At 44.1% G+C, this 26,392-nt stretch overlaps 1 protein-coding gene across 3 annotated transcripts in view; it reads right to left on the bottom strand.

Moving 5' to 3' along the window:
• Positions 1-26,392, bottom strand: part of LOC144671432 (BTB/POZ domain-containing protein 7-like) — a 68,792-nt gene continuing 42,400 nt past the window's right edge. For all 3 annotated transcript variants that reach the window (XM_078533334.1, XM_078533336.1, XM_078533335.1), the window contains 5 exons: positions 17,855-17,998; positions 15,035-15,221; positions 13,005-13,183; positions 10,344-10,718; positions 1-8,131 (listed from right to left, as the gene is read on the bottom strand). In XM_078533334.1, coding sequence (XP_078389460.1) covers positions 7,034-8,131; positions 10,344-10,718; positions 13,005-13,183; positions 15,035-15,221; positions 17,855-17,998 — 1,983 coding nt within the window. In that variant the 3' untranslated portion in view covers positions 1-7,033. The remainder of the gene's footprint in view (positions 8,132-10,343; positions 10,719-13,004; positions 13,184-15,034; positions 15,222-17,854; positions 17,999-26,392) is intronic.

The raw sequence follows: 26,392 nt of genomic DNA, 5'->3' as shown, positions 1-26,392 counted from the left end.
GCCAGACTCTTCGTACATTTATTATCCTCATAACATTAGAAAGATCCAAGCAACTATAGTACATAAATAAGTTACTATTTGCGTGGAAAAGGATCCTGGAATCAATTTCTTCAGTCATTTTCCCTAATCGTCAATGTGTCTACTGAAGTTCTTTTTCTTTTAATTACATTATCTACTGTCGTAGAAAAATAGATTTAGAAGAAACACATATAATTCACATGGTCAAATTTACAGAGAAGGTTAAGATTTTTACTATATATCGTGTACATTTGCGGGCAGAATTCAGTCATCAACATATAGGTTGCACAAAGATGAACTTAAAGGAAAAAGGAACAGCAGTTGCAGGAGCTGCATTCAACATAATTGCTGCAACCATTCCAATTAACATCTCATCATAACCCACGCCAGTTGGATTGTAGTAGAGCGAGTGGTACAATTGATGCAGCCTAGGGCAATTATAAAAACGGCTCATTATAGGGCACTGCTGATTTTAAAACCAGATAAGTGCTTAATATAGTGGTTTTCAACCTTTATTTACTTAAGGAACCCTATAATATTTTGTGAAATTCTGTGGAACCTCAACCCCCTCTCCCTCCTCCCCTCCACTGTGTGTGTCCATATATAAAGATGAAAGCAAAGTAAAACACTATTGAACGAATGAATGAAAATGCTGAAAAATTTTAATGAGTTTTTCGTTAAATGTAAGAACAATATATCTTGAAAAATTTAAACATTTAGTGCAATTTTCAAATGACCTGAAAATTGTGTGGAATCCATTAGGAATGCTCGCAGAGCCCTTGGGTTTAGTATTAAGCCCTGGCTTAATACTAAAAGTTTCTTGGCAGCAATTTAATGAGAGGATTTCACTGTTTTACACTGAAAAACAAGAAGTTTCAAATTGTACTGGACTAGCTGCGACAGCTAAGGAATGGGTGGGGGATAATGGCTCGCAAATCTTTTCCAATGCAGTTTTTCCTGATTTTTGGTTAGGTAGACATATTTAAAATGTCATCGACAAATCACATTTAAAAGCTGCTACTCAAATTTCCCTCCCTGGGATGGGTCCTAACCCATACCTGAAAGCTCCTAACTTGATCCCCAGTACATGCTAAACCACTTGATTTTGGTGCGAGCAGAGAGGAGTAGGGGTAAAAAATCCATGCAGAAATTCTGCTTCCGATTGCTCTGCAGTGACTCTTGCTGTTAAGTGGTCTGCCGGGCATTGGCCTTCAAGGTTCATACAAAGAGTATGGGTAAGGTCGGCAGACTTCCTTCCCTAACGGACATTAGTGAACCAGATGGGCTTTTATGACAATCGACAATGATTTTATGGTCACCATCACGGAGACTAGCTTTACATTCCAGATTTATTTACTGAATTCAAATTCCACCAGCTGCCATGGTGGGATTTGAACCCATGTCCCCAGAACATTAACCTGGGTCCAGCGACAATACCACTACGCCACCCTCTTCCCCCTAAATAGTCTGAATAGCCTCTTCCTACTCCCATGTTTCCATCATGCACCATGGTTTGAGTAGAATGCAGAACCATTCTCCCGAGCAATTGCTCGGATCTCAGGAACCTTTCGCTTTTTAAAACTCCACATTCCATTAACAAGAAATGTTTTTCTACTCTCCCTCCTGCCCCACTCCCTCCTCTGACTCTCTCAACAACTGCCCGTAGTGCGAGTCAGATGATGCACGCGTGCTGGGCAAAGCTACAGGACCATGAACGGAGACAGGACATTCTGAAGTAGCAAATGGGAGCTTATGAATTAGCCAAATTCTTACATTGCTTCTACTTCCCAGGAGTAGATGCACTGTTCTAATGTGCTTTGAAACAACCGACCTGACCTAGCCTGTCCCTGTGACAGTGGAGACCCTTTCCTTCGTAGGTCTAGCTGTAGTATGCGCTGTCACAGGTTTATAGCCAAACAACGGTGCTGGATAGAACAGTATAAACTTTGGGGTCGGAGGGGTGTTGGACAAAGTCCACGGCATCAGGAGGCCAGGTATACTAACCGAACTCCTGAAACCACTTTCCCCTTGGGTAGAAAGGAAAAGGATTTAAACATATTTCGAAAGAGAATCAAATTCAAAGAAAGTAAATTGCGACCTGCAAGCCCATTATTAAGGGCAGTGGTTTTGATACATCTGCCCCCAATTACAACATAAAGGGATCCTACACTGCCATTAGTGTTACTCACTCAAGATACTGAAAAATCTGTTATACAGAATGCCACAAAATGTTTCTTTTGGGTTTGTGTTCATGATCTCACAGGGTTCAAACAGAAACCACAGCGAGTGAAAACAATCACATTGAGTTCCCATGGTATATGTGGGTCAATAGCACTTAACAACACAAACGGCAAAACCTGCCACTATTACCATGCTGATTGCAGAGATGCCTTAGCAATGGCTGGCAGTGTTGACAACTGCCATTTTAATCTCGAGGACTGAAGGGCAGGTATGGGCAGAGGTCTCTGCTACCACCACCAAAAGCCTTGCCCTGTACCATTCCTCAAGTGATGTTCAGCAAACCATACAGCCCTCCCCAGCTCCCCTCTGACAATATTGGTCCTTTTCATTTACCTGTTTTATTTAAACTTGCTTCAACTTTCAAAATACTTGAAACCAACTTACTGAAACATTCAATATTTCTCAGAAGATTCCATAGAAGTGTCATGGCAGCTTTTTAAATTGTTCATGGGATGTGAGCATCGCTGGCTAGGTCAGCATTTATTGCCCATCCCTAATTGCCCTCGAGAAGGTGGTGGTGGTGAGCCACCTTCTTGAACCACTGCAGTCCATCTGGTGTAGGTACACCCACAGTACTGTTAGGGAGGGAGTTCCACGATTTTGACCAAGCGGCAGTAAAGGAACAGCATCGTTTTAAGTCAGGATGATGTGTGGCTTGGAGGGGAACTTGCAGGTGGTGGTGTTCATATGCATCTGCTGCCCTTGTCCTTCTAGGCGGTAGAGGTCACGGGTTTGGAAGGTGCTGTTGAAGGACCTTGGTGAGTTGCTACAGCGCATCTTGTAGATGGTACACACCGCTGCCACTGTGCACTGGTGGCAGAAGGAGTGAAGGTTTAAGGTGCTGCATGGGGTTCCAATGGTGCTTATCCAATTAAATGGAAGGAAAGAGAAAAGAGGAAACCAATTAGGGCAAACTTTGGTGAAAGGCAAGTTTGAGACTGATGTGAGGAAGACCTAACTCTCCCAGAATTCCCAACGCCTGGAATTAAGTTCCGAATAGGATAAAGAAAACCTGGAATCATTTGAGACGCCTGGAAGCCTCTAACTGAAGTGGCAAATGAGTTAAGATGGGCTGAATGGCCTCCCCCATGTTTGTCGATCTTGTGATTACTCTATATGATGCAACTTATTGGAATAGGAAACGTGTTCCTGGCTGAACATGAATCTCTGTCAATGATTCCAGGCGGCAAGGCTTCCCCAGTGTAGCTTTGCCACGAGGGAAACACGGATACAAGGGGGCCATTTCCCCCAAAAAAAGGAAGAATGAGAAGGGAGAATAAATAAATGGCAGTCACCCTGCATCAGCATTAAGCACTGTTTAGTGACCTGCTCAAGAACCTACTGGCAATGAACGAGGAGTCAGCTGTTTAGCTCTGACACCCTTTAGTTAGAAAATGGGCACCAGGAAGAGGAAGGTATATTTGAAAGGAAAACTAGCACTTGTACAACATATTGCCTTCCAAATGCAGCAATCGTTATGTAGATAAATGCAAGAATAGGGTGGTGATGGAAAGAAGGGAGGCACTTCTTTCCCTCTGACCAGGCTAGTCTTGTATATTAATACTTGGACATATTCATCTGTGTACCTCAGTGCATTATAGACACATAGCAGCGAGGGAGGGAGGGTGGGGTTGAGAGAGAGCAAGAACCTAGAGCATTGGTTCTTCTCATGACCAGTCATGGAGCAGCTTTAATACCAAAAGTTGACAAGTGCCTGGTTGTAGGCACAATAGTCTGAACTTTTGAACAAGATTCTCCAAAATTTTCAGGAGGTAAACCAGGCACAAAGGAGGAAATTTTAACCTGTGCCCATTGGGGAAACTGATGGAATCAGACAGGACTCTGGCTTTAGCCCCGTCCAATTTTAATAGCATGCCATCTGTTTCTGTGAGATATCCACCTGGTAGATTAGGTTAAATTATAGCCCTTCCACTTCCTGTCTACGAAGGGAAATATTTATTTTCCTCCCTCGTACTCCAGACTATTGTTGAATTAGGGAAGTGAGCCTCATTGCTCAAGTCATGACGTAGTCACTGCCCCCACAATCTGGTTTTGGGCTTGGTAACCCCATCGATAATAGTACAGGATATGTTCTTGGCCGATGCCACTCTGTTGAATGCAAGCAATTAAGTGGGGCTGCCAATGGAGAAAACACACATTAAATATTCAAGTGCCTTAATTGGTGTCCAGGGTATTAGATTAACCAGCTAACCAATTATGAATTAAGCTTCAGCTGGAATTTGCAGGAAAGCCGACCTAATTTAGTAGCCCCAGAACAAACCCCTGGCTTTCTGGTGGGTTTTCAAAGCAAATCTTGTTTTTTTATTAATACAAAAAAAAAACATGATTTCAAAGACCACTTCATCAAGTAGGGTAAGGCAGGAGCAAAGGATTCAACAAACAAGGGTGCTTTAGAAAAAGACAATACAATTTGCAGATGCACAGTTTTTAAAGTTGATATATCATATAAAAATATACTCAAAACATAATTTTAACTTCAAGAAGCCTAAATAAAAACTGCCCCTCTCAAAAGCAGTTTAGAAGCAACTTAAGGATAGTTAAAGTGGTGAGCTAGGTGGGTTACTGCGGCCTGGCCAGAGCCAAGGCCTAGACAGAAGACGTAAAGGGTGTGAGAGAACTCCCTGTGCTGTGTAGTGTTGTTGTGCTAGTACCAAAGCTCCTCTGGAAAATAACCGTTGTCGACTAAGATGTATTCTTATACAATGCTCTCAACTCAACCCCTCAAAGCTTCTCCCACCACCAGTGACAGATCTGTACCCATCAGCGCTTCACCTAAAACATCACACCACTCAGAAAACTTGTACCAAACATGAAGCAAAGTTTGAGGGGGGGGGGCAGGGGAGCAGAATCCATCACTGGTGCTGATGGGTGCATCAGTTTAAGTTTCACCCACACGTCGTTTAACATTTAAAATGAAATTCCTGGTGACATCCCTGGCTAGTTGATCAGTCAGTTCCTTCTATGTTGTGTACAAGTTGAGGTGCCTTTGTATTTTCGCAAATAGGCCAGTTGGGAAACTTTGTTACATTGTACAGACAGTGGCTCTCCCCCACCAAAAAGATTCAGCAAAAGGTATCATCATCAAAAGTGAAGGGGTAGCTCAGGTTTGAAGAGCTTCATAACTAACTTTACTAACAAAAGCATTTTTCAGTCCATTTCTCGGCCTCTGGCTACAGAATACCATTGATGAAATGGTGAGACCTGTGACTCGCAAAGATATTTACTTCCCTTTTGTTCCCCTTCCCCCACCCCACCCCCAAGAATCCCCACCTCCTTCCCAGCAACAAGGGCTGAGCAGCCAACCTGTTCAAACGGTGGTCCCTGATTTTTGAGTTCATCCCCTCCCAAATGGGGACTGGCACCCAGAAACCCGCTTCGACTGGGCGCGGAGTGGAAGCTAGTTTTGTTTTTGTTTCAAGCACGGACGGTTCAACAATAAACAGGAGTAACCGACGGTGAATGGTTTCTCCCCCTGATCTCAACGCTCAGGATAGAACTCAGTTTCACTCAGTGCCCGTTCTTCACGTGCAATCCACAGGTCATTCAAGCACATGCGCTTTACAGGTGAAGGAGAGAGACAGTGAGAGAGAAAAGGAGAAGGCATCACATGGATGCACTTGCCAGCAATCAGGCATGGAAAGCTGGCTGACCTTTCCTTCCTTTGGTAACCTCTCGCACAGTCAAGCTGACAGTGTTCAGTTAACTCGGTGCGTCGTGGGAATCAAACTTGGGCCTCTCTGATCTGCATGGCTGAAACTCACGGTGAGCAGCAAATCTATGGCCATTAGTGGAGCAAATTCTTGTGATTGGTTGTCACGCCTGACGATGCTGACAACAGGAACGTCCGCCTAACTTCATCTCTAACCTCAATACTCCTGGTCCTGATTCTAACCCACTGAGCCATTTTCTATTCTTTTATTTGTTCATAGGATGTGGGCATCGCTGGCCGGGCCAGCATTTATTACCCATCTTAATTGCCGTCGAGAAGGTGGTGGTGAGCTGCCTTCTTGAACCGCTGCAGTCCGTGTGTTGTAGGAACACCCCCCCCCACCTCAGAGGGAGTTCCTGGTGTCAAGAGGAAATTATCTTGTCATCAAATAATTCCTTGTGCGTTTCCCTATTGTTTCATCTTTCTTAATTGCTCTTTTGCTTGGATCTTGGAATACTTGAGACAGGAAGTGAAACCTCTTATTCCCCTTTCCCCAAATCTGTCCTCTTCCACTTTCTGATCTTGGCCATTAGTTGAAATTCCTCCACAGCCAGTCGCTGGGCCGTGTTGCAAAGGCTTCCCGTGAGCTCCCTCTTGAGTTTTACCTCCCTGTGAGGATGGCCTGCCTATCGTGGACCGTCTCCAGTGATAGAACAGGTTGAGAATGGGCCACTCAATGGCAGCATCGTCATAGGGGCCAATGCTCTGCCTTTGCCCAGGTGCAAATGCAATGGCACTTTAAAAAAAATTTAACATATTAACGGTCCCCAGCCTCAATCTGCCACCCCCACCCTTCCCCCAAATGATTCATCTGATCATTAAGGAGCATCCAACGTTCATTCTGAGCAGATCATGTCCCTAGCAACACTGTCAGAGATGTCAGTGAGCTCACACTGAAAAAGCCGGACCATAGTCAACCAAGAACTCTCATCACACCATATATATTTTTCTTTTGTCAAGGGCACCCATTGCAGAATGGAGAGAGAAAAAAAAGGGGGAGGAAAAAATATAAAATATAACAGCTGAGGAATACAAATACCAGATTTATAGAGCTGATTTTTTGTAAGGAAAGTCTCTAGCCTCCGATTTACTTGTCTGTCTCTTGGAGTTCACGCTGTGAGTGATGCAACAGTTCGATGGTGAGAGGAGGTTTGCCTCGGCTAGTCTTCTTCCAGAGGAGTCTTCGATGACTGAGATTAATGGCACACCAACACTGGGGCTGGTAGGAAGACTGCAAGTCAGGTCCGTCGTCATTGCCGTGCCATTTCCACCTCTCCGGTAAAGGTAATCACAACAGCTAGGCCCCGGGGAAGAAAGGTTGTCGGACTTTACTGTGGTCTGTGGGGAGCTCCGTTGCCTCGACTGAGAAGCTGGTGGCTCGCAAGTGAGAAATGAGCACTTGATTGGCGACGCAAGTCTAGGTCTAGGTTTCTGCTCTTCAGCTGGCAAACCATGTATCAAGTCCGTCCCCATCAAAGTCCCACCAGAGGTGGCTTTATAACTAGCTGGTTCTAAAGGCAGTTGCTGGTCAGATCTTCCAAGCTGTTGATGAATGTCAAGTAGCCTTTCCTCATGGGCCGGTAGCCCATGGGTCAAATCTGTGCCAGCAGTACAATGGACAACCTCTACTGTAGGTGATGGGTCAAGTTTTACTGAAGTCCTTTTAAGTTCTGGCTTCTCCTGAGGATCTGCAGATTCACTGTTCAAGGTCTCTTTCCTTTTTGACGGTGAAGCGGGGTTAATCTGGCCTTGCTTTAAACCAGTGGGTGGTCTAGAATTATTCTTCAAGTCCTGACAGAAAGTGTGACCCTTTGAAGGGGAAGGGGAAGGCAACTTTTGGGACAAAGCGGAGGATTGGCAAGAATCTTCAGGGGAAAAGTCATAAAAATCAGGGTAGTTCCAGAAGTCTACATGCCTTCGCGGCTTCTGCCCTCTAGAGTGCTTCTTCTTCCTTAGACTGTACTTACTGATACCCCGGTTGGAGCAGAGTGGTTCAGACGATTCGCTGGTGGGCTCTGCAGAATCTCGACCAGCGTCAGTGATGGCCTTACAAAGCTCAGGGTCTTTGGGGCTCAAGTTCTGCTTTGATGCAGCTGCCATGGCAATGTCAGGCATCAAGTCCTTTACCAAACTTTTGGAACTCTGTGAAGTCAAACAGTTAAATTAGACCATAGAAATTGCCAAAGTGAATCCACACTGTAGGAAGAATCATTATCTTTTGTATTAAAATCTGCACACACATCAGAATTAGTTTTTCCATTATAAATATGGAGACACTGCATCGCCACCACTGGTGGGAAGATGCAATTACAGTGTGACTAGTTTACATAGTTTCCATTATAAATATCAACCAAGGAATTTTATAATGGAAACATTAGGTATTATAAAATTGCTCAGTTATTCCCACCTTCTAACCTTGCATTACCTAAAGACTAAACTTGATCTTGCCTCCCCTATGCGCAATGCCACTGAACATCAAGTAGTAATATAATAAATGTATTATTTTCTACAGGAAAGGTGGCAGGACAGGTGGAGAGAGCAGTTAATAAAGCATATAGAGCTTTATTAATAAGGGCACAGAGTACAAGAGCAGGGAGGTTATGCTGAATTAATATAAAGACATTCATTAGACCTCAGCTGGAATATTGTGTACAGTTCTGGGCACCATATTATATGAGGGGGGGGGAACACATTGGAGAGAGTACAGTAGAGGTTTACAAGAATGGTTCCAGGGATGAGAAATTTCAGCTATGAGGATAGATTGGAGAGGGTGGGACTGTTCTCCTTGGAGAGAGGAAGGCTGAGAGGAGATTTGATAGAGATATTCAAAATCATGAGGGGGCTGGACAGAGTCGATAGGGAGAAGCTGTTCCCACTCGTAAAAGGATCAAGAACAAGATTTAAAGTGGTTTGCAAAAGCAGCAAGTGTGACGTGAGAGAAAACTTTTTCATACAACGAGTGGTTCGGGTCTGGAATGCGCTGCCTGGAAGTGTGGTGGAGGCAGGCTCAATCAAGGCATTCAAGAGGACATTAGATGATTGTTTGAATAGAAACAATGTGCAAGGGTGCGGGGAAAAGGCAGGGCAATAGCACTAGCTCACAATGCTCATTTGGAGAGCCAGTGCAGACATGATGGGCCAAATGGCCTCCTTCTGTGCCGTTCAGATTCTATGATACTATTATGTGAGGAAACAACAGCAACTGCATGTATTAATTTCTTTCACAGCACCCAAAGTGATTTATAGCCAATTGAGCACTTTTGAAATATAGTTGCTGTCAGAATGTAGTGAAAAATAGCAGCCAATTGCACACAACAATGTTCCACAAACAGCTATGAGATAAATAACCAGATGCTTTAGGGATGAGGGTTAAAGGACAAGTATTATGGGAGAAGATGGAGGCGAGGTGGTAAAGTCATTGGACCGGGAATCCAGGGACCCAGGATAATCCTCTGGGAACATGGGCTCAAATCCCACCAAGGACAACTGGTGGAATTTAAATTCAATAATATAAAGCTAGTCTCAGCAATGATGACCATGAAACTATCATCAATTGTTGTAAAAACCCGTCTGGTTCACTAATGTCCTTTAGGGAAGGAAATCTGCCGTCCTTACCTGGTCTGGCCTAATTGTGACACCAGGCCCACAGCAATGTGGCTGACTCTCAACTGCCCTCTAACATGGCCTAGCAAGTCACTCAGTTCAAGGGCAATTAGGGATGGGCAATAAATGCTGGCCTTGCCACATCCCATGGAAGAATAAAGAAAAAGGAAATAGCTGGGATGCCAGGAGAATTCATCTGCTTTTCTTTGGATCATATATATTTTTTAATAGCCACTTGAAAGAGTGGAAGGGCCTTGATTTATCAGCACCTTCAACACTGCAAAACTCCCTCCTTTTCCAGCCACCCAGTCTAAAATCCACTAATTGAATATAGGCCAACAATGGCTCCTTGCTCCATTCCTGGGCTGCCCGATTCTATTTCACACTTTTCAACATCATTTTTTATAAAATCAATTTTATGGGTGATTGGGGCTGGAAAAAAAAGATTTGAACAGATGCATTAACTGGGATAATGAGGAACATGTATGGCTTTTGTGACCTCAGGATATTCCAAAGCATTTTACTGCCAAGTGTAGTTACTGTTGTAACACTGGAGTAGCAGTCAGCCACAAACAAAATGGGGCAGTTTATCATCAAGGTGGGCCTCTCTCGTTTTGCTCCAGGAACTCTTGGAAGGTTTAAGTTCTGCAGCAGAGGTCAGCAAGTAAAATGCAATACACAGCAGTGGCATTAGTGAAACACTGCGTGGGCACACACCCATCTGAAGTGAGTAGCGTGTAAGTATACTTACAGAGACCTGCTCCTCGAGCGTCATGTGGCTATCACTGGGCTCCTCGCAGTTAATGGCCCTGATGGAGGCCTGCACCGCCTGCTCTGAAGTCCGAGAGCCAGAATGTGGCTGCAAGTTAGCACGCAAAGCACGGCATGAGGTAGGCTGGCTGTCTTCTTTCTTTTCGCTGGGCTGTGTGCATTCTCCCCTGGGTGTTGGAGGGAGATGGTAGGGAGGAGGAGGGGGAGGGAGTGGGGGACTGAAATTCCTGAAAGGGTCCAGGCTCAGGATGTTGGTTTCCTTGACTGGAGTGGTCCGACGGGAGTTTGGCTGGCGTTTTGCGAAGGTTGGGCTATCGATGCCAAGGTGCTCATTAGGAAAATGCACTGCAGGATACTGAAATGGAAAGAAAAAGGTTAAGTGAAAGGAACATTAGATCTCTTTTAGAACAAAATCAGCCTGTAAAAAAAGTAATACAAATCTGAAATACAGTCAGAAAACACTGGAATTACACAGCAGGTTATCAACATCGGAAAGGAAAGGCTAACATTTCAGATTAGTTCTACCATGGGTATACACTCAAAGAGTGAGCCTCCCTTTCTCCATTCCACCCCCAACAGTAGACTTTATTGAGTGATTTAATAAAGGAATTTAAAAAAAACATTATTTCTGGCTGAAGCCTGGAAAGCCTCGAGTATTCACCACTACCTGCTCACACTCCCCAGGCAGATGGTTGTCTTCCTTTGTGAAGTTTAAATTATTTTTTAAGAAGGATAGTAATGACAAGAAATTGCACTTATATAGCACCCTTAATGTAGTAAAACAGCCCATGGCACTTCACGGGAGCTTTATCAAACAAATTTGACACCGAGGCACCTAAAATGATATTGGGTCAAATGACAAAAGGTTTGGTCAAAAAGGTAAGTTTTAAGGAGCATCTTAAAGGGGGGGGAAAGAGGTTTAGGCAGGGAATTCCAGAGCATTGGGTCTTCAGAGCTGAAGTCATGACCATCAATGGTGGAGCGAAAGGAATGAGGACATGTAGGAGGCCAGAAGTGGAGGAACACGGAGATCTCAGAAGGTTGTAGGTCTGCAGCAAGTGGTAAGAATCTGTGACCGGTTTTAAATCCATGAGGTAAACCTTAAGGCTTAAGGAATCTGCGTGCAGGTCTAGTAACTCTCGTCAAAAATCACTGAGGCTCTAAGGAAAAGCATCAAGAAAGAATTCATGTAGTTTAGAGAACGAGGAAAAGGCGTGTATTCAAAATAAAGATTCTAGGAGATAGACAAATTTAACCCTTTGGTTGGAGAAACCAGCGAAGAAACATTGTAACTTAGGATTTGAGATACGACTTAAAACTTTTAAGGAGAAGCTAGATAAACAGATGTGGGAGGAAGGAATAGGAGGATATGTTGGATGAGAAAGAAAGGCTTGAACTTATAGGGTGGGAGGAAGTTCGCGTGGAGCATAACACCGGCATGTTGGGCTGAATGGCCTGTTTCTGTGCTGTAAATATGCCATGAGTCTAAGTAACTATCATGTATACCCACAGCATTCATTAGCCTAGTGAAATCGCAAATACTATCCCACATAAACTTGAAAATTAAAGACTTCTAATCTCAGGCGTGACAGTAATGAGAAACTTGCTACCACAGGGAGTGGTGCAAGCGAATAACACAGGTGCATCTAAGAGGAAGGTATATAAACACATGAGGGTAACGGTAACAAGAAGGATACATCAATGGAGTTCGCTCTGGGTGGTAAGAAGCTCTTGTGGAGCACAAACACCAGTATGAACCTGTTTGGGCCAAATGACCTGCTTCTGTGCTTATCCATCATGCAAAGGTGGTCACCAGTTGTTAGAGCAGCCAGACAATCTGACACCAGGCCTCTAGAATTGTGCTTTTCAGCTCAGTCACTAGATGGTGCCCAAGAGCAGCAAAGGGTGGGGTTGGAGAGGGTTTCACTCCCTCAATTAGTTGGCAGACTTGGGGAGAAAGTGCAATACAGCAACTTGGAGAAGGACAAGAAAGCTAAGATCAGGAACTCTCCACAAGGGGGAGCACAAGACAAAGAAAACAGTCTCCAGTAAGAAGAGATCAAAACAGTGTTTCATTGTACTAGTAAATTACTGACATTTCAAAACTCAATTCATTTTTGTTTCTGACATTGACAGTGCCTTCAAGCTTCTGTTTAATCTGTTTAGTTGACCAAGCTTGAGAATGGTTTTCCCACAGTTGCAAGTAAGCCTGCAGAGGGAACCTCCGACATAAGACTGCCAACTTAAGTCAGAATGCTCAATGAAGGGGGGGAAAGAGACAAAAGCAAATAAAAACAAAGTCAAATTGGAATAAAATCACCCGATTCGATTCCTATTTGTACTATCACAATTGCTGCACTAAATTGGTCTATTAAATATAGGAAGTTATTAAAGTGGCATGATCCAGTACAACGCAGATCAATTATGCAGTGCACATTCTCAACAATTAGCTTCTGTAAAAACACGACAAAAATTAAATCACTGCAACCAAGAAAGATTTATAAGTAACAGCTTTAGTTACAAAAACAAGCCACTTCCTAAAGGTTTCTTTTAGCCTCTCGTCGATCAGCTTCCACACTGCTCTACAATAAGTCCCTCCTCCACCACCCTCTTAGCAGATACTCCGAATGTAAAAGGTTACCTTTAATAACTCAGTGGCCACATCAGGAAGGCCGAACTCGCGGACCACCCGTAAATAGACAGCCCCGGTGACGGCTGCCCCAGCACCAATGTTTAAAGTGTAAGCCCTCTGCACCTGGTCGCCTTGCCAGATCTCCTTGAGCCGTCTAAACATGGTTTTAGCCACATCTACTGGAGGCACTAAAGAGAGAGAGAGAGAGAGAGTCACATAGCGGTTAATAAGAGCGTGATACAAGAGCTTTCTTTTCTAACTCTTTCATGGGGTGTGGGTGTCGTTGGCAAGGTCAACATTCTTTGAACCCCCCCCCCCCCCCCCCCCCCCACAATTACCTTTGAACTGAGTGTCTTGCTAGGGCCATTTCAGAGGGGCAGTTAAGAGTCAACCACATTGCTGTGGGGTCTGGAGTCACATGTAGGCCAGACTGGGTAAGGACGGAAGATTTCCTTCCCTAAAGGGCATTAGTGAACCAGATGGGTTTTTACAACAATAGATGATAGTTTCATGGTCACCGTTACCGAGACTAGCTTTCAATTCCAGGATTTTTTAAAAAATCTATTAATTGAATTTAAATTCCACCATGTGATGGGGTTTGAACCCATGTCCCCCAGAGCATTAAACCTGGGCCTCTGGATTACTAGCCCAATGACATTACCAGTATTCCACCATTTCCCCATAAAGTGCTTGGTGAATGCTATACATGATGAATTTTGTTTCTACTTGACTCCTATCTTTGATACTGTAGATGACAGGTCATCAAGAGCAATCCTAAATGCGCCGACCAGGTCAATCTCACACACGGTTACAATTGCAACGTGGTTATTGTGACGCGCGAGCAATCCGCCAATAGCCCAGAGACATGATTTCAAATCCCGTCACAACAGCTGCAGAATTTAAATTCAGTTAAATACATCCGGAATAAAACGCTAATGGCATTAATGGTGACCATGAAACTACCAGGTTGCTGTAAAAATCCATTTGGTTCACTAATGTCCTTTGGTGAAGGAAATCTGCCATCCTTACCCGGTCTGGCCTAAATGGGACTCCAGACCATAACAACGTGGTTGGCTCTTATCTGCCTCCCGAAATGGCCTAGCCAGCCACTCAAGGCAGCAGCTCGCCACCACGAGGGCAATTAGGGATGGACAATAAACGCTGGCCATGCCATGAAAGAATTAGAAAAAAAAGATAAATTGAACTTCCCAAAAATCTTTGGGGACACAAATAGCGACTTTGCAAGAATTGCGACAGTCGGAAGCTGCATTTTTGCAACTGTTCCTCCCATGAGGGGATGATTATTTTTCCCAGTACTCTCCCAGGAGTAGCTCTGCTAAGGTTTGGGATGTTAGGGTGTTAGGAGATGGTTGCTATTTTTAAATCTGTCCCTGTACAGACCCTGGCCCGGGTCTCGGGTGTGTCTAATTTCAGCTTTGCCTGGACTTGTCCCCACACCCCTTCCTCGTTGCATGTGACTAATCATCCTCTAGCCAAGGACTATTAAAAAGCTAAACAGCCTACTTTTGATGCATCTTTTTGTTACAATGCCATCAATCCCAACATCCTTCAGTTTCACAGGTTTGTATCTAGTGCACATTGGTAATATTAACATTGCCCGTGTCCATCTTTCACACACAGGCACCCAGAGAAAGATTCTACATTACAACAGTGGCTTCAAAAAGTGTCTAATGACTGAAGTACTTGGGGACATCTTGAGGCTGTGAAAGGCGTTATATAAATGAAAATCTTTTTAATTAATCTACATGGGAAAATTGAGACAATCAGGCTCGACATGGGTGTCAGCCGTACCTTAATGGGTAGCACTCTCATCTCAAAATCAGTTCAATACCCACTCCAGAGACTCGAGTACAAAGTCTACACTGACGTCATTGAGAAGGTGCTGTACTGAAGGATTCAACCACAAGATTATTGGATTAGTCGGGTCTGGAGGTAACAAAAGCATGGACTTCCAAGTTACAGAGACTGTAAATATCTCACCAAAGGAAGAAACAGATCCTCATCATTAGTTAACCTACCAGGTACTTCATCACGGAGAGATGCAGAAACACTTTCATCGCAGTTGTGTGGGGATCCAGCATTCAGGCGGGAAAAGTCTGCCACACTTGAGTCAACCATATAGAGTGTATCCGGAACGCTGGATATCCGGCTCATCCGCACCTTTTCCAAACTAGTCTGCTCCGACATTAGTTCTTCCAAGACAACCTAAATAGATGGAATTTGCACTCTTTTTTAAAATTAGGTTGCAGTAGCATTTTTGCTGTCTAACTATACAATCCCTTCCCACATGAGTGAGCAAACACACAGGTGGCGCATTGGCCCAGGCTTAATGCCACAGGGAGGACAATGCTGAGGGATGGCTGCAGCGTCTTCTGCAAGGTCAGAGGATGTGGCAGGACAGAATATCTCAGAGTGCCTCATGCTTCTCAGGGACAGCCTAAGGAATCAGTGATGGAAAGAAAAGTGGCAGCCTCCTCCACGTTTAAGACAAGGGTCCAGATGGAGGATTGAGGATAACCTCATTGCCAATATCCGAGAAGCAGCCAAAAAGACAATAAACTTCTCCCCACTTGCTTTGAAAACTGGTGCAATGGCCCAAAGAAGTGCACTTCCTTTGGGTCCTTCAGATCGCAGCATCAGTGCAACATGTGGTTCCCTAGATCTTTAAAACATACTTTCAATTGAACAAACACCAACGTTCGTCTATATAACCGCTTCTAATATAGTAAAACACAGTTTAAGGCATTGCAGGGATGCAAGTACAAGGGCACCAAGCCAAGGGGCTAAGAGGGGTGAGAAAAGCTTGGTCAAAGAGGTGGGCCTTAAGGAAGGCTTTATAATGAAGGAGTTGAAGACAGAGAGGTTTACAGAGGGAAGTCTAGGCAATGGGTTCTCGGTAGCCAAAGGCATGAGCAGCAATGGCTCTCCCATAACAGGAATATACAACAAGCTAAGGATGGGACTCGGGGTAAACCTCTAGGGCTTGGGCTGCAAGTGGAAAACACAACTAATGGGCTGTTTTGTAAGGCTCTACTAAAGGGACTATTGTTGTTTAGGCACCAAGGTGCATTATATAAAGTATTTTGATAACCCCCAGTATGTTAAAAGGCAGTATTTCAGGTTGGAATTTCAGGATATTCAACTGGACTGAACAGCAGAAGCCTACCCAAGATTGAATTAAGCCTTAAACTCATCACTACCTTTTATTCTTTGTCGCATCACGACTAGGTTATTAATGGAGAGAGACAGGAAGAGGGATATTACAGCTGAGCCCAGTCTCACAACCAACCTAAGAAATAGGAGTAGACCATATGGCCCCTCAAGCCTGCTCCACTATTCAATAAGATCATAGCGGATCCTCCATCTTGACTCCACTTTCTCACCCGATCCCAATATCCCTGGATTCCTTAAGAGTCCAAAATCTATCGATCTCAGCCTTCAATACGATGAACGGCTGAGCAGCCACAGTTCTCTGGGATAGAGAATTTAAAGATTCACAATCCTTTGAGTGAAGAAATTTCTCCTTATGTCAGTCCAAAATGGTCAGCCCCTTATCCTGAGGGTATGTCCCCTAGTTCTAGACACTCCACCAGAGGGAAACAGCTTCTCAGCATCTACCCTCTCAAGCGCTTTCAGAATTTTGTATGTTTCAATGAGATCACCCCTCACTGCTCTAAACTTCAGAAAGTCCATACCATGAATCAACCCTTTCATCCCAGAACCTTTGATGCATCCGCTCTCAGACGAACGCACGTGCAGGGAAGGGCAGTGTGTAGAAATCTGCAACGTCTCAGGCTGACTCTCCCTTCCTGTGCTCAGGGGCACCGAGGTAGCGCCAACTAATGCGGCATCATGTGAAGTCAGCCAAATCATTCAGCATAGGAGGCCATTCAGCCCATTGCGCATGTGCTGGCTCTTTAAAAGAGCTATCCAATTGGTCCCACTCCCCTGCTGTTTCCCCATAGAGCTCCATTTTGTTTTTTTTTTCCTTTTTAAAGTGCATACCGAATTCCCCATGGAAAGGGACTACTGAATCTGCCTCCATCACTCTTTCAGCAGCGTGTTCCAGATACTAACAGCTCGCTGCCTAAAATACATTTCTCCTCCACTCTCTCCCCGGATCTTACGTCAATGATCTTACATCTGTATCCTCTGGCATCTGACCCTCCCACCAGCAGGAACACCTTCTCAATATTTGCTCTTATAAAATCCCTCCTAATTTTGAACATCTCCATTAAGTCTCCTCTTAGCCGCTGTTGCTCGGAGGAGAGCACAATCCTGGCAACAGATTACCAGGAAATAAAGCTCCAATATTAAAAACAGCATGAATAAATCAGGGTTTGTTTTGGCTTGCACAATAAGCAGAGAATGCTCATTTTGGCAACTGGCCAAGCTTGAATTTCTTTCTTCTTAAAACTGAAACCACCAGCATGACTGATCAAAATAAAAGCGCAGCAATCAACAGCAAGAAGGTGCAAATAGAGCACTGGGAAACTGAGTCCAGCATCCAAGGAGCATAACAAATCGGTGCAGAGTCAAATTCTGACTAGCACGATGTACAGACCCCCATTACCATTCTTCTAATTAGGTAGCATTTAATCAGAGCTGACAACCAGGGAAGTGAGGTGGAACAAGCCCTGGCTTTTATTTAATGTCACATGCTGGAGGCATCGAAAGAAAAGGCAACATAGCGGAAACTGTTTTCCCATTAATGTTACGCTACAGTTACCACAGCCGTGCCTGTGGCGAATAGCTGGCTCCAGGGCACAGATTTGCAACTTTCTAAAACTGCTGCATGCTCCAATTGAAAATAAAACAAGAACAGGCGATTTACTTGCCTTGGCTTCCTCGATGTACGGAGAGAACAATCGCGGCTTGGCACCGATGCCAGAAGCCTTGAGGCAAAACCATGCTCTGGATTTCCTGCCCTCTGGGGGAGGAAGCATATCCAATGGGGGCGAGCTGATCAATGCTCTCTTCATCTGAAACACAAAGAGGATTTATTCTCCCCGCCATTCTGTAATGAGAGCAATTGAGAATGGAAACATTACAATATGCACAGTTAAACACAGGCTTTCAGCTGGGCTCAGTACAACCTCCCCTGGACCATTAATGCACTTTAGCGTTTACTACCCCACAGGACAGCCGCAGCAGCTTCAGCTGCAGAAATGACAGCTGAAGTCATGCTGTCTGCTTACAGGACTGGTCTTTGCTGCAGCATGGCTCCACAAGCAGTCGCCAGCCTCAGGGGTGACCTAACCGAAACCCACAAGAGTTGTCCAAATATTAACTGGAACACAGCACAGCCCCCATTCCAAATGGTTCAGTGGGCAATGATCAATGATGGAATTGCTCATTAATATTCCCCCCCCCCCCACAATTCGTAATCCAACAGCACTGAAACCAACTGTAGCATCTCCACTATGGAGGTCAGCCAATTCAACATAGCTTGGGACCTTTGTGGGCAAGTATCACGTGAAGCAGTGCACTTCTATCAGGGAGCTCACTCACACAGGACAACATGCTGCTGGGTTTGAGGTGAGAGAGTAATCCAATTATGTCTGTGCTCTGCTGGTTTCTGTGTGCATGAGGGAAAGTCAGACAGCAGGAGTGTGATGGGAGAGAGAGACGCTGTTTAGCTACTAACCTAGCCACCATTATATATAGTCAGACCCAATGGCATGTGCCCTAGTGCAACTTTAACTGGCTGTAAATGTCAGGCCCCAGGTTAAAGGCTGTAGTTAAAAAAAAAACAAAGATTGTTTTACATTGATGACTGTTTTGCGATAGGTACTAGATGAACATGAGATATGGCTGCTTTATGAGGTCAAAGGTGTTGTGCCATGTAACACACAATGTATTTTCCTGTTGCTAATATTAAGTCACCTTGCTGTTGGTGCAAACAGCAAGTTCACAGAGTTTAGCTGCTATCTGTGCTGTAGGTGAGAATCTCGGTTTAGCCTCAATTTTGAAGATAAGATCAGTTAAGACAACAGAGAGATTCATATTTGGGTACTTTCTGTTCCTGGACAATTTCAAGGTACTTCCCAAATTTTTGCTCTTGCTGTCTTTACATAGTTCTTATATGATGCAGAAATTTGACATGCAATTGACAAGAAATATATGTAGATTGTTCATCTGATGTACAACTAGCAAATTTTGTCGCATTATTCATGTTGAATGAGAGGATGTATTCCTTTATAAGGTCAGAAACGTTATACCATTTAAAGCGTATAGCCTGAAATGAACACGCACAGCATTAAGTAAACATGGGTTCATACAAGGATCAATTAAGGGAGTGTTGCTGTTATGTAAATACTGGGAAACTGCAGACATTCTGGCTCTGGCACTAAGTTTGTGAAGAATTACCTTTTTTCAACTTAATTGTTTTTGAAGTATGGCAAAAAGCTGTGATGGATATTGGAATGCACTCTACATGTATCGGTTTTGTAATATGATCAATATGGGGGTCCTTATAGACAAACCACAATGTTAACAGGCAGGTCCAGCAAGCAATTAGGGAAGAAAATGGTAGGTTAGCCTTTAATCACAAAGGGACTGGAGTACAAGAGCGAAGTCATCTTACTGCAAATGTATCGGGCCTTGGTGAGACCACACCTGGAGCACTCTGTACAGTTTTGGCCTCCTTACCCAAGGAAGGATATACTTGCTTTAGAGGCAGTGCAATCACTGGACTGATTCCTGGGATGAGGCAATTGTCCTATGAAAAGAGGATGAGTAAACAAAGCCTATAGTCCTTAGAATTTAGAAAAATGAGAGGAGATGTCACAAGAATGCAAGGAGGAGGAAGAGTAGGCCACTAGAGTCTGCTCTGCCATTAAAGAGGATTATGGCAGATCTTAACTCCACTTTCCCACCTGCCTCCCCCATAGCCCTCTACTCCCTTGTAAATCAAAAACCTGTCCCAGCCTGAATGTATTCAAAGACCCAATCTCCACTGCTCACAAGGGAAGAGAATTCCAAACGCTAACGCCCCTCAGAGAAATACCTCATCTCCATCTTAAATACGAGACCCATTATTTTTAAATGGTACCCCCTAGTTCCACGAGGGGAAACATCCTCCCAGCATCCACCCTGTCAAGCCCACTCAGAATCTTACATGCTTCAATAAGATCGCCTCTCATTCTTCTAAACTCCAATGATTATAGACCCAACTTGCTCAGCCTTTTATCACAAGGCAAACCTTTCATCCCAGAAATCAGTCTAGTGAACCATCTCTGAACTGCTTCCAATGCAAGTATGTCTTTCCTTAAGTAAAGTGACCAAAACAAAACACAGTAGGTGTGGTCTCACCAATGTCATGTATAGTCGTAGCAAGACTTCCCTACTTTTATATTCCATCCCCCTTGCAACGGAGGCAAACATTCCATTTGCCATCCTAACTACTTACTGTGCCTGCATACTAACTTTTTGTGATTCGTGTACAAGGACGCCCAGGTTCCTCTGCAGTTTCTCTCCATTTAAATAATATTCTGCTTTCCTATTCTTCCTGCCAAAGTAGACCACCTCACGTTTTCCCACATTATATTCCATTGAACCTTTGCCCATTCACTCAACCTATCTATATCCCTTTTCAGACTCTTTGTATTCTCCTCACAACTTGCTTTCCTACCCAGCTTTGTATCGCCAGCATATCTGGCTACAATACAATTGGACCCTTCATCCAAGTCATTAATATAGATGTAAATAGTTGAGGCCCCAGCACTAATTCCTGTGGTGCTCCACTAGTTAGTTTGCCATCCTAAAAATAATCCATTTATCCTGACTCTGCTTCCTGTTAGTTAGCCAGTCCTCTACCATGCTAACATATCACCCCCAACACCATAAGCCTTCATCTCTCATTGAAAGATAAAATTCTTAAGGGTCTTGATAGGGTAGATGGTGGGAGGATGTTACTCCTGGCCTGAGAGTCCAGAACAAGGGGTTGGCCATTTAGGACTGAAATGAGGGGAAATTTCTTCACTCAAAAGTTTGAGAATCTTTGGAACTCTCTATCCCAAAGATTTGTGAATGCTCAGCCATTGAGTATATTCAAGCCGGAGAGAGATCGATAAGTTTTGGGTCCTAAAGGCATCAAGGGATATTGGGATAGTGCATCAAGGTGGAGTTAGATCAACATTATTAAATGGTGGAACAGACTCAAAGGGCTGAATAGCCTAATTCCAATGTTCTTAAATTACCCATCAGCCGTGGCACATTGGGTAACGTTCTCGCCCGAGTCAGGAAGTTGTGGGTTCAAGTCCCATTCCAAACGGGTAAGCATGTAACCCACATTGACAACCCCAGCACAGCACTGACAAGTGTTGCACTGTGATGTGTTGTCTTAAGGATGAGATGTTAAATTGAAGTCCCATCTGTCCTTTCCGGTGGGTGTAAAAGATCCCATGCAAATACTTTGAAGAAGAGCAAGGGAGATCTCCTGGCTGTCCTAGTCAATATTTATCCCTTAAAACAGATTACCTGGTCATTATCATGTTGCTGTTTGTGGCATCTTCCTATATGCAAATTGGTTGCTAGGTGTCCTGTATTACAACAGTGGCTACATTTTTTTCAATTTAAATCATCTTAGTAACACTGTTTCACCTGATACAGTACTGATGATAAAACAAATTGTATTTACATAGAGGCTTTAACTTAGCAAAACATCCTGAGGCATTTCAGACACTAAGTACAATTGTTCAATGGCAGCCCCTCATCATCGCAGGCCAACTGTGGATGGGGCAATGAACAATAAATTTTTTAAAACGCCATTCAGCCCTTTTGAGTCTGTTCCACCATCTAATAATGTTGATCTTCTACCTTAACTCCACCTTGATGTACTGTCCCAATATCCGACAAACACGTTCTGCTGAAGCGCCTGTCTGGCCAGTGCTTAGTTCAAAGCAAAACTGCTAATGAAGTCTGTATGTGGCGACATTACTCTCCGAAGTACACACAGGCCTGCTTAACAGTCTTGGGGAGAGAAAGCCAGTGTTCATCTCACAGTTAGAATCAGGTTTGTTTGTATAAATAGCTCACTGTGCTTCAAAAAGGAATTTTACCACTATGTGGTATTGAAGTCTTTAAACAAGGTTTTATTCCAGTCCCATAGGGATGATGCTCTAGTTTCATAATATATTTAGGCATGCAGACTGGCGCACATTTTCTTTTTACTCAGTCCCATAAGTGCCTCAGATTTTCCCTACTCTCAGCCCAGGAATGTTGCACTGCCTGGGCACTGTTAATACAGGAATGCTGAACAAGGAGGGGCCAGTTTTCTATCCATCATCATAGATGGAAAAATCAGGCAAGTGCTCCTCTCCGCTCAATGCATTCACAGGTCTCACACGATCCATTGTTCCCAGAGGCAGGGCCAGGAATAACCCGTCACAGAACATCTCAAGCTGGTCTCGTTTGGGTTTCAGGCGGCTTGACATTGAAAAGATGGCACCCAGCATTCAGGCGACTGAATCCAGTTCCTTACCCTGGCAGGGCATAAATAAACCCGAGAAGAATAAGGGTCCGAGTCGGCCGGTAGGATCAGGGTACCAAATTTAACAGGGAATTTTAAATACCTGTAGCCGGTTGACCGATTGCAGCCTCCCAGAATCTATTACAAAATCAGCTTTAAAAATTTCACTAGCCTTCACTTTTAAAAAAGAAATTACAACTTTGCAATGCATCAATACATTTCTCCTGTGTAACCTGGGACTGCAGCAGGCTGCAAGTTTAACGCACTGGACATTTAGGGCACCTCAGCAAGTCGATGCCAATTCCCTTTTTGCCAGATACTGCAGCAGCATTATCAGATATACCCATGGAGTATGCATTCCCTGCAGGCTTTGTGCTTCATAGTGACATCACATCACAAATGCATGATTAGCACAACAGAAGTTGATGTACAGCCAAGTTTTTGGCGACGTGAGTAATTTGGAAACAAATTATTTTTTCTTGAAATAGAACAGCCTGTGTTAGGCTGGATGGTTACTTGTCAATCAACGCAGACATGATGGGCTGAATGGCCCACTTCCCTGCTGTAAATCGCGATGATTCTGATTCTATGGCTTTTGCACCCCCCTCCCCCCCCCCGCCCTATTCACTGTTTAAACAACTTTAATTTCTTTTTAAATTATTCTTTCATGGGATGTGGGTGTCACTGGCAAAGCCAGCATTTATTGCCCATCCCTAATTTCCCTCGAACTGAGTGGCTTGTTCAGCCATTTCAGGGAGCAGTTGAGAGTCAACTGCATTACTGTGGATCTGAAGTCACATATAGGCCAGACCAGGTAAGGATGGCAGGTTTCCTTCCCTAAAGGGACATTAGTGAGCCAGATGGGTTTTTGCAACAATCAATGATTGTTTCATGGTCACCGTCACTGAGCCTTAGTTTTCAATTCCAGGTTTTTTTTAATTAAATTAATTTAAGTTCCACTAGTTGCCATGGAGGAATATGGATCCCCAAAGCATTAGCCTGGGACTCTGGATTACTAGTCCAGTGACATTGCCACTATCTCTCCCCCAAACGAATTGGAATAAAAGATTCTACACCCATCCCCCGCTGGAAAACGCGTGTGTATATGAGTATGGTGGCCATTACCAAGGAGAAGGTGCTAGGAAAACTGAAAGGTCTGAAGGTGGATAAATCACCTGGACCAGATGGATTACACCCCAGAGTTCTGAAGGAGATAGCTGAAGAGATAGTGGAGGCGTTAGTGGTGATCTTTCAGGAATCACTCCAGTCAGGGAGGGTCACAGAGGACTGGAAAATCGCTAATGTAACTCCCCTGTTTAAGAAGGGACTGAGGCAAATGACGGGAAATTACAGGCCGATTAGCCTGACCTCGGTCGTTGGTAAGATTTTAGAGTCCATTATTAAGGATGAGATTTCAGAATACTTGGAAGTGCATGGTAAAACAGGGCAAAGTCAGCATGGTTTCATCAAGGGGAGGTCATGCCTGACAAATCTGTTAGAATTCTTTGAGGAGGTAACGAGTAGGTTAGACAAAGGAGAGCCAATGGATGTTATCTACTTGGACTTCCAGAAGGCCTTTGACAAGGTGCCACAGAGGAGGCTGCTCAGTAAGATAAGAGCCCATGGTGTTAGAGGCAAGGTACTAGCATGGATAGAAGATTGGCTGTCTGGCAGGAGGCAGAGAGTGGGGATAAGGGGGTCCTTCTCAGGATGGGGGCCGGTGACTAGTGGAGTTCCGCAGGGGTCAGTGTTGGGACCACAACTTTTCACTTTATACATTAATGATCTAGATGAAGGAGCTGAGGGCATTCTGGCTAAGTTTGCAGATGATACAAAGATAGGTGGAGGGACAGGTAGTATTGAGGAGATGGGGAGGCTGCAGAAGGATTTGGACAGGTTAGGAGAATGGGCAAAGAAGTGGCAGATGGAATATAACGTGGGCAAATGTGAGGTCATACACTTTGGAAGGAAGAATAGAGACATAGACTATTTTCTAAATGGGGAGAGAATTCAGAAATCTGGAGTGCAAAGGGACTTGGGAGTCCTAGTCCAGGATTCTCTTAAGGTTAACTTGCAGGTTGAGTCGGTGGTTAGGAAGGCAAATGCAATGTTGGCATTTATTTCGAGAGGACTGGAATATAAAAGCAGGGATGTGCTGCTGAGGTTTTATAGGACTCTGGTCAGACCACATTTAGAATATTGTGAGCAATTTTGGGCCCCGTATCTCAGGAAGGATGTGCTGGCCCTGGAGAGGGTCCAGAGGAGGTTCACGAGAACGATCCCAGGAAAGAAAGGCTTAACATATGAGGAATGTTTGAGAACTCTGGATCTATACTCGATGGAGTTTAGAAAGATGAGGGGGGATCTGATTGAAACCTACAGAACACTGAAAGGCCTGGATAGAGTGGACGTGGGGAAGATGTTTCCATTAGTAGGAGAGACTAGGACCCGAGGGCACAGCCTCAGAGTAAAGGGAAGACCTTCTAAAACAGAGATGAGGAGAAACTTCTTTAGCCAGAGAGTGGTGAATCTATGGAATTCATTGCCACAGAAGGCTGTAGAGACCAGGTCATTGAGTGTATTTAAGACCGAGACAGATAGGTTCTCGATTGGTAAGGGGATCAAAGGTTATGGGGAGAAGGCAGGAGAATGGGGTTGAGAAACTTATCAGCCATGATTGAATGGCGGAGCAGACTCGATGGGCCGAATGGCCTAATTTCTGCTCCTATGTCTTATGGTCTTATATGAATGTCGGGTAAGGACAGGTTTGGACTTGGCTGTGATGCTCTGTACAGTTGAATAGCATACTGCCATTTGCCCAGGCTTACACCTGAAGACAGGCTACCTGGACAAGGTACTGGCGGGCAGGTGGCAACCCAGCAAGAATCAATAACTTCAAGGAGAAAAAAAAAAGATTGCAATTCTTTGCAACTGTTCGATTGTTTCAAATCTCAACTTCAAGAATTTACTTTCATCAGGCCCCCTTTTTTTCAAAAAAAAGAAAAAAGCACAAAGTCATTGTTTATTTTCACTGTCAGTAATTATGCACCGCAGCATCTGAGAAAAGGGAACCAAAGCCAGTTTGCTGGTGGAGTCCCGAGTCAAGATGCTCCCAGGTTTCATTGTCAATTTTTGTTGAGTTGGCCAATCTCAGCTGATGCTGGAGTTGTGACGCTACAACTGGCCCCTATTGTTTGTGCTTATTGTGAGAGGGACAGAAAGAGGGGTGGTTGGGGATTCTGCAATTTCCACATGGACAAAGTAAGGACAGGACACTGATGTCCCCGCTTAAGTGGTCTCCAGGCTCATGCATCAAACAAACACGGCCACTCAAGTGAGTGATCGGGAGAGCTGGTAGAGGGGGGCGGAGGGAGAAAGTGATTGTGATAACCACATACTGAATATTTGTACATTGAATACAGAACATGTGGAAAGATTGGATAGGCTGGGGTTCCTTTCTTTGGAATAAAGGAAGCAGAGGGAAGATATAACTGAGGTGAGGCTTAGATAGGGTGGACAGAACGGAGTTATTTCCTTTAGCAGCGGTCAGCAACTGGGAGGCATAGATGTAAAGTAATTGGCAGAAGGATTAGAGGGGTGTTGAGAAGATTTTTTTCACCCAGAGGCTGGTGGACATCTAGAACCAAAAAGGGTGGTAGAGGAATAAATGTTCATTTTATTTAAAAAAAACAGTTGGATATGTAATTTAGGTGCCATAACCTACAGGGCTATCGGTCAAGGGTTGGAAAGAGGGAGTAGGTTGGACAGCTATTTTTCGGCTGGCACAGGCATGATGGGCTGAATGGTGTCCTACAGTGTTGTACGTTTTCTATGTTTCTAAGTGGGTGTCTGGCTCCACTTTAGAGCTCTCATGCATCCTTGATTTGAATCACTCCACCATTGA

The sequence above is a fragment of the Cetorhinus maximus genome, chromosome 32 (genome assembly GCF_964194155.1).
Source record: "Cetorhinus maximus chromosome 32, sCetMax3.hap1.1, whole genome shotgun sequence".
Lineage (NCBI taxonomy): Eukaryota > Metazoa > Chordata > Chondrichthyes > Lamniformes > Cetorhinidae > Cetorhinus > Cetorhinus maximus.
The sequence above is the reverse complement of the archived record's forward strand: the minus strand, read 5'-3'. Positions and strand labels throughout refer to the sequence as shown.